The 11,739-nt window shown below is 31.1% G+C and overlaps 1 protein-coding gene across 1 annotated transcript; it reads left to right on the forward strand.

The window, feature by feature from the left end:
• The first annotated feature begins 1,279 nt into the window (after positions 1 to 1,279).
• Positions 1,280 to 3,718, forward strand: LOC110780268 (UPF0481 protein At3g47200). Its single transcript, XM_021984692.2, has 2 exons — positions 1,280 to 1,518; positions 2,386 to 3,718. The coding sequence occupies exon 2, from the start codon at positions 2,410 to 2,412 to the stop codon at positions 3,664 to 3,666; it is 1,257 nt and encodes a 418-aa protein (XP_021840384.2). The 5' UTR covers positions 1,280 to 1,518; positions 2,386 to 2,409; the 3' UTR covers positions 3,667 to 3,718.
• Positions 3,719 to 11,739: the final 8,021 nt, after the last annotated feature.

Raw genomic sequence — 11,739 nt, forward strand, 5'->3', positions numbered from 1 at the left:
ACAAAAAGCAGCGTTTTCCATCCATTTTGAGGGACCTAAATGCTCCTTTTGAAACTTGAGGGACCTAACTGCTTCTTTTGGCAAAGTTTAGGGACCTCCAGACCTATTTACTCGTGATATGCATGAAGAAGCAGATATGCATTTCAGCATTTAGACTTTAGAAACTTTTGTGTAAGACCGCCTAACGGTTAGACCACTTTTTTGGTACCAACTAAACTGGTGTAAACATAATTAAAAGTAATAAAATCATAACTAATTGAATAACAAAAAAGTTAAGGTATAAAATAGTTAAATTTGTGAGTCGGAGTAGTTATTATTTTTTAACAAACTTATTGTTAACTAAAACTCACAAAATCTTAACTAAGTGATCTCATTGTTTAACTAATCAGTTTCATTGTTTAACTAATTGGTTCGGTTGCATTACTAATTGGTTTCGTTGCTTAACTAACTGAATTTCAGACTTAATTAATCGGGTTCAGTGGTTAACTAATTAGTTAAAGTGCATAAATAATTGGTTCCAGTGCATAAAAGTGGTAAAAGTTTGTATTTGGACTTCCTAATAATGCACTATGTTGATAAATTTATAACCTACTTTGTATTCATCTCTGTCTCTATTTGTTTTTTCTAGTTTGATTTTTTTTTTGTCTCACAAAAAGATTTCAAACAAGAAAAATAGAAAGACGGAGGGAGATTTAGATTGTGGATTTGTGGGTATGGAGTACAGACTTTTAAGATTTTTGTCAACTAAATCAGTCACCACAAAACATTTAAGATTAAATAGAGGAATACGGCTGACCGTTCTTGAATATTAGTACTATTTTCGTATTGAGTTATGTTTTTGTTATAATAACACAATTACGAGTATATTCTCTATTAAAAAGACGATGAACACGAGCTCCAACCAGTCAATCCCCTTGATTGGCAAGTAAACATATCAAGGGGTATTTTCGTAAATAAATTATCAAAATATACAATCTACATATTTAAGTGTACAATATCTTTTTATATTAAAATTATTTTCTTTTATTTTTAATTTTTTTAAATATCAAATATGTTGTACATTGCAATTTCTAGATTGTATATATGCTTATTATAATTACGAAAATACCACTTGATATGTCAATCAAGGGGATTGTTTTAAAATTTCTCCGATATGATGAAACACTACTAGTTATTATGCAAATTTTATACGAGTGAAAAGAAAGAATGTTGAGAACGCGGTTAATTAACCCTTTATTCCTTTCCCTTTCTTAACTCTATTTTGATAGGATTTGATTCCTTACCAATAAACAAAACTAAAAAGAAAGCACTTTAGAAAAGAGGTTTAACCTTGAAGCTTATAACTTACCTGAAGTTACAAAAGATGCTTTGTACGAATTTCAACTTTCCCAACACTTTCTGCCTTTCTGTTCTTGCTAATTGCTATAAAAAATATATCTCCAATCCGATCATTTTTAATGAACCTGCAAATCATTGCCAAAACCCCAGCAATTTAATCCAAGCAGTTGCCACTTTTTGGTAAGTTTTCTGTTTTTGCTCCTATTAATTTACAAATTCGATGCATTTTTGTTTTTTTATTCCTAGATTTTTTGAGGGGTTGAGAGTTCACTAGAACTTAATTAATTAGCTTAACCCAATTAATCTTCAGTATCTATTTATGCTTGATTAAGGGCTGATGATGGTAAAAGTTGATACGTTTGCTGATGCCTCGCTCCTTTCTGTAGCTATTGACAATTGTAAATGTCACTTTACCTTAATTTTTTTAACGGTGAATAATAGGAACTGGTGGATTGATTTTGGCACACCATGTAATAGCATAATTGTTCGTGCTTCGAATCAAATAAGTGTTGTACCAAAATCAGTTTTCCAAGAACTCTATTATGGAGTAATTGGTCAATTAGAATTTTAATACCCGTTTGTTAGCCGGTAATAAATATTGGGAATGAAAATAAAGCTAAATGCATTTCGCAAGAAAAATAACGATCATAATGTCCATAGTAATGAAGCTTATCTCAAATATAGTGTTTTTCTTCATAAATTTGAATTCTTTCTAATACCACTCCACAAATGGTAATGGAAGTTTACGAAGAAAAAGTGATAATTTTGAGTGAACTTACAAATTGTACATACAAATTCAATCCTATTAACACCCTTTATCAAACGGGCCGTTAAGGTAATTAAACTCAATATACTACTCTCATTTTAGCACCTAAGTTAAGGAAAAGAAAAGGGGAAAAAAATTTGCTTAACAACTAAGCTATGTAAAATGAATGCATAAAAGTAGTCATACTTATTCTGTTATATATTCATCATAAGTTCAAAACTGATATAGTGTCTTGGAGGATTTTACTGATCTTTCACTATCTTTTACTTTGTATTTTACAGGGGTTGTAATTGTAAATATATAGCATGGGAGATCTAACCAAATGGGTGTCAAATTCGATATCAGAAGCACTTGAATTATTACCTGCAGTTTCCTCATATTGCTGTATCTATAGAGTGCCTGAAAATCTTCGCAAGGTAAACGAGGATGCTTATCGGCCTTTGCTTGTTTCGATTGGTCCTTCCTACTACGGCGATCCTAGGCTAGTTGCTATGCACCAACAGAAATTGAGGTACTTGCAATCTTTTCTTCAACGATACACTTGTTATAACTTAGATTACTATGTCCAAGTTATAAGAGAATGGGAAGTGGTAGCTCGTCAATGTTATGTTGAGAGTCTTGATACGACTAGGCTAACTAGTCCACAATTCATTGAAATGCTTCTTGTTGATGCTGCGTTCCTCATTGAGCTCTTTTTGAGGAATAATTTCCATGAATTCATCGAGGAAAACGACCGTATTTTCAACAAGCCAAGGATGATGTTAGAAGTCACTCGTGATATTAGGCTCGAAGAAAACCAGCTTCCATTTTTCATTCTTAAAGGTCTTTATGACCTAGTCATTCAGCCTTCATCCCAAAACAAGCAAGTTTCCTTCCTTGATATCACCTATAAATTTCTGACGGGAAAGAACGAAGCTGTTCCTGCTAGGATAATAGATGCAGATGTCAAACATTTGGTTGATATCTTAAGGCTATGTTACTTGCCTTGTTCTGTTAGGGGTCAACATCCTAGGACCAATCCAAAATTCGAGTTTGCTTCAAGTGTAAGTGAGCTGAGTGAAGCTGGGGTCAAATTTGTAGCAAGCCCAAGTGAGAATTTGCTTGACATAAGATTCGTGAAAGGGGTTTTAGAGGTTCCGAGGTTTGTGGTGACAGATGATACAGAATCATTGTTCAGGAACATTATGGTGTTTGAGCAATGCCATTATTACTTCGACTCTTATATCATTGACTACTTTGCATTCATGGATAGTTTGATTAACACCCCTAAGGATGTTGGCATACTTGTCCAAAGTGGGGTGATTGAAAACTGGCTGGGGAATAATGAAGAAGTGGCCAATCTCTTCAGCAACATCTTTAAGCAGACAAGACTAAAAGGTTCAGACTTTTATTACTCGGGGATTTGTAAGGATCTGAATGCATATGCTGGAACTCCTTGGAATCGATGGAAGGCCATACTCAAACACGATTATTTTAACCATCCATGGGCAGCTATTTCTGTAGTTTATGCAATTGTCATGTTGATTCTTACTGTCTTACAAGTTGTAACTGGCTTCAAATAACTAGGTAGCTTGTCAAGTTGTGATCATTGCAATTAAAATATTTGGAATACTAGCTTGTGATTTTAACAATTGTCATTTAAGTTCTGTCCTCCGTTTTTATTAGCCGCTTTAAGAACTAAGAGATACAGAGCATTCAAGAAGATGATAATCATAAGAACTTAGTGCTCCTAACATAAACCGATCAAGAGATTACAAAACACGAAAAGCATTATCAAAATAAGGTGACACTGTCTTACCCAACTGTGAATGCAAATCTTGGTAACAGAAGCAGGTCTGATACGATGCAGTATGCATCGCGAGGCTGACACAGCTCACCACAAGCTCCTCTCTGTTGCTTTGCTTTCTTCAGTGCAGGCTCCTGAATCATCTGTGCAGACTCTGAATCAGTGGTATTCAGCTTATAGAGAGATTATCCACTGTGAGCTTTGCCTTAATCAAGGCACATAAGCGAGCTTTGCCGGCAATATAAATTACAAATGGGAGGCGGAGGATTCGAACCTGAGAACTATCATACACAGACCGTCAATCTTAACTACTATGCCAAGACCTCATTGATGCCAAATTAAAATAACACAAACAACATTTACGCAAATAGATACAGAAGTTGGCCGGTGGCGTGGTTTTTACTACTTTTCTTATGTCACATTCTTGAGATAACTTCTCTCAAAATTTTAACTAGTATTTTATGCACGCGATGCGTGCGTGGATTTTAGAATGCATGTAAACCAACATTAATAAATCAATATTTTAAGTTTATTAAATATAAAGGTACCTTTTAAAGTATTTTGAGTGAATTTTTTTTTCCCGGCGTACAATGTTTATTTGAAAAACTAAAATCATGATATTGTTGTTAGAATAATGTCTTGAATCGGTCAAGCCCCTTACTGCAACGCCCCAGCACGGGGATCTGTTATTCTGGACTAGGGTTATCTGTTTTGGGCCTATTTTCTGGGCTTTTCCGCATCTGTTTAGAGAGTACTATATAAACTCTCTAGGTTATAACCTAGTTGTATTCCGTAATCTGTACTCCTCAAGATCAATAAAGCTTTCCTCCCCTCTGCCTGTGGACGTAGCTAACACATTGTTAGTGAACCACGTTAAATTCTCTGTGTTCTTTATTACGTTCTTTATTCTTTCTTTGCATCCGTTATAACAATTGTACTATGTGTTTTTAAAACTTAATACCCTATAGTAATTTTTAAACGCATAAACTCAAGGTTGCGTGACTTGCGTCTAATTTTTCTACTACCTTCGTTCCTAAAAGTTCTTTACACTTTCCGTGTTAGTCCGTTACATATAGTTGGATCGACAGAGTCTGTATCCAACTATATGATTAGGGTTTACTAGTAGGATTAGAGTTGTATTAGAAATAGGATTGCACAATAGAATTAGAAACCTAACCATATATATATATATATATATATATATATATATATATATATATATATATATATATATATATATATATATATATATATAGGTTCCTATGTGAGTATACTAGTATATATGAGAATGAATCTAATCCGTAGGATTAGATTCAGTCGGAAAGCTAGGATTAAAACAACTAATGGAAACATTGTAATTCAACCTTCCCATTTAATGATGAAACGCTATTTTCTCTCTCCAAAATTAGTTTCTACCACTTTCTCTCTCTCTCTCTCAACAATACTGTCATTCCTCTCTCCTCAAAACCTCCATAGAAGCTTGAACATCTCCGATTTCTCGTCGTTTTCTTGCCAATTACAGCTGAATATTGTTGCTTCAAACCAAATTGTTGCCGATTTCATCTATAATTCTTCTTATTCTTAAGAAACTGCGTGAATTAAAACCTAGAAATTCAAAATTGAAGATGACAAAAGAAAAAGAAGCTAGCTACAAATCAAAGTGAAGAACCTATGGAATAAGAAAAAGGTAAGAATTTCTACAAAAAATACGAAATATACTACAAGTTTTAATCATTGATTTGTGTTAATTTTCTGTATTTTTAATTTTAAGGAAAAAGGTTCATATTCGAAGTGAGGATGAAGTGCGCAAGAATGAAGATGAAAACACTACTTCTGAATTGAAAACTACAAAAAAATCGTAAGCAATTGAGTTGGTTGAATGTTCAAATTGTATTATTTGATGTTGTATTTGTTGTTTTATTTTATCTGAATTTGGAATCAGTTTGTTCTCAGTTTTTCTGATTATTTTCTGAAATCAGAATCAGTTTGTTCTGAATTTTTGTGATTAATTATTCATGTTTTCTGAATTTTTCTGTGATTAACTTCTAATTTTTTTAATTTTTGAATTAATTTGTGAATTTTTCAAAATATATTTCCTGATTATATGAAAAAAATCATGATGTTCTAAAACTTATACTTATATGTTCTGAATTTTTAGATAGGGAATATTCAAAGGAAGGAAATGAGATTAAACACGCTAAAACATCGGAGCCAGAGGGAATTGGTAGCCCAATTGTCGAAGAATCACTTTTGAAGGACATTCTTGAAAATATTGGGTAATATTTTATAATCTCAATTCCTTAGAACATGAAAGTTTAACAATTTAGAACATACAGGTTCATTGTTTAGAACAAAATTTTGTAATATTTAGAACATGAAAGTTACTTTTTTAAACCTCAAAAATTAGGGATAGTGATGGTTCAGGTGTTGAGAAATGGAAGATATTAGAAGACTTTAGATCTTATTTGGCTACACTTACCATATTTAAAAACTTGTGTGTGACTTTGTGACATCAAATCAACTCTTGTACTGTTGGCTTCTTGTGTCTAACAATTATTCTAGTTAGCTTATGTACAACATTGTTTTGGTTATTGTTAATAGTTTGTTTACCAATAACCCTTGGATTTGGGAGTATTTCTTTTTCTGATAGCTTGTTGCGTTCCTAAAATATACATAAATACAATACATGCTTAGAGATTTTTTTTTTAACTTTTAGAATATAGAGCACAACAGAACAAACAACATGAATGGTGAAATGGAAAAGCAATGTCAATATTAATTAATGATTGAAAAAGGACGACGTAAGTTTATTTTATATTTAATGATAAACCTTATATGGTTCTTCTAATATAAATTGTACTAAATCATTTCAAAGCATGATACTTATCCACGTACCCATACGAGATTGTGATGTTTTCAATCTATGTTGGTTGTATTTACGCTTATTGTGTATGTTACTTGCATGTGTGTGTGCTCGATCTTTCATGTGCATTTGCGTCAATTCAAAACATTTAGTTTGAGAATTCATAACATTTAGCTTAGGGATGCAGAACATTTAGTTTGGGAACTCATAACATATGTTTTAGAATTCAGACCATTTAGGTTGGGAATTCAGAACATCCACTTTGTGAATTCAGAACATCTACTTTGTGAACTCAGAACATCTACTTTGTGAATTCAGAACATCTACTTTGTAAATGTAGAACATATGCACTTTGTGAATTCAGAACATCCACTTTGTGAATTCACAACATCCACTTTGTGAATTCACAACATCCACTTTGTGAATTCAGAACATCCACTTTGTGCATTCAGAACATCTACTTTGTGAATTCAGAACATCTACTTTGTAAATGTAGAACATATGCTATTTTATTGTTTCTAATATTCAAAATTTTATTCATTGCAGTTTGAGAAAATGAAGAGATTGATGGTTGAGTATTGTGGTAAGATATTGACGCACAAGGAAAATGATGAGCATCGTGTTATGGTTTCCAAGTCAAGGAAATGGGCAACAAAGAATCAAATTTAACGGGATCATAATGTCTTTGTAAAATCAAATGTTGAATTTCTTGTAAATACTTTATGTTGAGTTCGTAAAATTAGTAAACCGACATTTTTTATATTGGATGGTTTTGATCAAATTGTAATAGATTCAATTCATTTTCTTGAAGTTTTAACCTTGTTTGAAGTTTAATTTGACGAATAAACATGTAATGTATATGCTCATGAATCCATTAAAAAGAAGTCAAGTACTTCACAATTATACTAGCTAAACCATGTTCAAAGATCTGTAAAAAATGTATATTCTATTCTTCTATGTAGAACAAAAGATGAAAATTTTAGAACATGATCAACAATACGTAGAAAAGAATGTGTTTAATTTTAGAACATGATCAACAAAACCAAAACACGCTTAGAATAAAACATATAAATTTATATGACAATTCGAACATAATTTTATTTCAAAGTCAAAGTAAATGCGCAACAGAGAATCAAATTTGAGGGGATCATATTTTTTAGCATCAATGGTTGAATTAATTTCTATCTTGGATGGTTTTGATCAACTTGTAATACATTCATTTGCTTGAAGATTTAACTGTTTGAAAGTTTCACGATTTACTTTTGATGTGACATGCTAATCAATCGATTAAAGAAGAAGTCATATACTTTGCAAATCTACTAGCTCAACTATGTTCAAAATATTAGTAAAAACTATATTCTATTTTCTATGTAGAATAAAATATGTAAAAATTTAGAACATGATCAACAATATATAGAACAAAAGGTGTTTAATTTTAGAACATGGTCAGCAAAACAAAATACCTTTATAATACAACATATAAATTTATATAACAATTTGAATCGTAACACTGTGTTAATCCAGAATAGTAATTAAGATGTAACACTAAAAATAAGATATAAAAAATGATATAACAAAGAGTACATCATTACATAATTCTTCAAAAGTAAAAAAAAAAGATGTAACAAATAAAATCATCAATTCTAGTTGCACAACAAATATTGAAATCGAGTATTGTTTGAAGAAACATATTCGATGAAGTCCTGAAATAACAAAAATAAAAAGGATTTAGTGTCAAGACAACTAAACAAAAAATAATAAAATTACTACAAATTAGAATATTCTGTACATATTTTAGAACATCATGTATATTGTTTAGAACATTAAGCATATTGTGTAGAACACAATGCAAAGTTTCCTAGAACATGTTGTGTAAAGTTTAGAACATGTTGTATATTTTTTAGAACATGCATATTTTTCAGAACATGATGTACATTTATTCAGATCATGGAAGAAATAAAAATGGTAATCTAAATATTCAAATCAAGTTATAAAAAGTTATAAAGTTCACTTTACTTTTTCCGGAAAATTTCAGATATCATGGTAACCAAGATCCTCGCGTCCTTTGCATAACTGATACAAAAGAATGTGAGAAAGCAGTTCATAACATATATATAATGATAACATAGAACATATGAATAAAAGTGCAGAACAAGAAGATCAATTATTCAGAACATCATAAGCAATTATTCAAAACATCAACATTGTCAGTTTCATTTTAGTTCAAAAATAAAAAACATCAGTTATTCAGAACATTTAAAACAATTATTCAGAACAAAATGAACAATTATCCAGAACATTAAACTATTAACATATTAATCAGAAAACGCACCAGATCCAACGATTAACGATAGTGGATTATGAAAACTTCTAATTACGTAGCATAAACAGATAGAATAATGATTAATGTGAAATTAAAAAGCATGAAAAACACAACAATAATCAAACAATTTACATAATCGAATCAAAGAACAACATGATTTCGAATGTCGCACAATTATATGAATTCGCAAATCCGTGTTCGGATTCAATACGATTTAGCAAAATATGATCGAATTTAAATAAAAAAACAAAAATTTATGAACAAAATTGAATCAAAGTACACATAATTGTTCCAAAATACAATCAAATTCAACAAAATCGTTCTAAAATCACAAAATTAATCACATATAATCTTGAAAATAAAAATTGAAAAATTAAACAAAAATGAAATAATACCTTTAAACTCACGAAATCTGGAAATGTGGTGAATATATTTGAGAATCTGGGGTGAAATTGCGCCTATTAGGCCAAAAGTAAAGTGTACTCAAACCTTAATTGAAGCTCTAAGCCTCTAATGGCGGCACAATGAAGAGAGAGAAAATAGAGGTCTGTAGATTTTAGAGAAGCAGTGAGCGTGAAGAAGGAGGAAAATGGTTGGGTAATTGTTCAATAAATTTACAAAAATACCATTACTAAACCCTTGATTTTGAGATGTTAGATTAGAAAATATCCAAAGGCCCAGATTTATTCTCACATAAGATTGTGTTCTCACATAGAGGGGGTGTTCTCACATGAGCCTTCCTCTATATACGAAAACCTAGTTACAATAGGATACACTTGCTTGTCGCCCAAACAAACTTGAAGCCCAAGCTTGCTTTCCGCTCAAGTAAGGCGCAAGCACAAGCCTTGATACCCCTAATTGCTATACCAATGTACAGCCAAGATGGTTGTACCCCCTGCCCAAAACGACGCGCAGCGTCATTTTTCGTAAAATACCCAGGTACAGCCAAGTTGGCTGTATCCCCTGCCAATGTTAGGCGCGTGAATCCCACGCGCGAGGTAGATAATTAAAAAAAAATGGCACGTGAGGGTAATAATTTCCCGCAGGAATCGCCTATAAATACACTAAAAAAAGAAGAAAATCATTTCGAAAACCGTTCAAATTCTCAGCACGCAACAATTTTTCTCTCTCCTCCGCCCACTCATCTACGTCGATTGCTTTCTCTCTCCTAAAATCGCCATTAAACTTCCTGCAACCACCTCAATTTACTTTCTCTCTCTTCAAACCGCTACTAATCTTCATTATTAAAGCTGAATTTGCAGAAAATATCAAGAGAAGAAATATGTGCCTTCTTTTTGGTGAAAAAAAAGGAGAAAAATGGATTTTCGAGATGAAATTGACATGAACAAGCTACAAAATCCAACGAAAAGCAAAAAGTAAGTAATTACAATTGATTCTGATGTTTCATTTTATTTTCGAACTAAATATGAAATCTAATTTTGCTTATTTTCGTTCTATTTCAGAAAAACGAAGATGCCGAAAGAAAAAAAAGAAACGTATGTAATTTAATTTTAGATTTCGTACATGCAACTGTTTTATTACTTAAATATCTGTTTAATTTAGTTATTTTCAGTATTTTTCATTATAATGTTCAAATAATTTCATTATAATGGTCAATATTTTTGGTTTATGATGTTAACAAACCCTAACTTCTGAATTTTTTGCTATAGTACTGGAAGATCTAGTGAAGAGCCAAAAATCGGCACTGAAAAGCAGTCAGACATGACAGAGTAAGTTATTTTAAGTTTTCGTAGATAAAATTCATTTTAATTTACATATGTTCAATAAATTTTATATTAATGTTCAATCATTTTTAATTTAATGTTTATTTTCGTTGCGTAATGATTTTACCAAACCCTAACTATTGGTTTTTTGGTCACAGAACTGGACAATACGAAATTGAGAATGAAATTGAAACTGAAAAGCAAATAGACACAGTCCAGTAAGTAATTTTTATGTTTTTGAATATCTATTTCTATTTAATTTACGAATGTGCCGTTTTAGACATTTGATACAATACAAATACAAAATAATGATACATTGTTCATATTCATAGAGATTTAAGAATAATCTTATTGATGATTAAAATTTGGAATGGGAATGTCAATTATTTCAAATATTATTATAATAATGTAAATGTGATGAACTTTTGTTGAGTTTTTTATCCTTATGTTAGATGTTCATTTTATGTGTAAAATGTTCATATTGTTTAAGCTAGATATTCATTTTGGTCTACTGAGTTTTGTTCATTCCTCTGTAAAATAAATTAAGTCGAGAACTCATGATAACTATCTTATGCGAAATATTCAATTGATTATAGCAGAATATTCAATATCTTTTTGAAAAATGTTCATATATTCCAAACAGGATATCCTTTTTGGTCTACTGAGTTTTCTTTAGGAACACTGAATTATTTCGAATGTTATATATATAATTAAAATGATTTGAACATTTGTTCATTCCTATGTCCAAAAAACTAAATCCAGAACTCATGATAACTGTCTGTCTGCAAAATGTTCAATATATTTTGATAAAATATTCATTTTCTTTTTATAAAATGTTCAATTTTTTTCTGGAATATATTTTGTTACTGAGTTTTGTTTTGGAATATACTATGAATTATTTCTAGTATTATATTCATAATGGAAATGTTCTTTGTACTA

Source organism: Spinacia oleracea, chromosome 1, assembly GCF_020520425.1.
Source record: "Spinacia oleracea cultivar Varoflay chromosome 1, BTI_SOV_V1, whole genome shotgun sequence".
Taxonomy (NCBI): domain Eukaryota; kingdom Viridiplantae; phylum Streptophyta; class Magnoliopsida; order Caryophyllales; family Amaranthaceae; genus Spinacia; species Spinacia oleracea.

Bases quoted from the DNA above. Each gene is read 5' to 3' on its own strand.
- LOC110780268 (XM_021984692.2), top strand. From the start codon at position 2,410: ATGGGAGATCTAACCAAATGGGTGTCAAATTCGATATCAGAAGCACTT.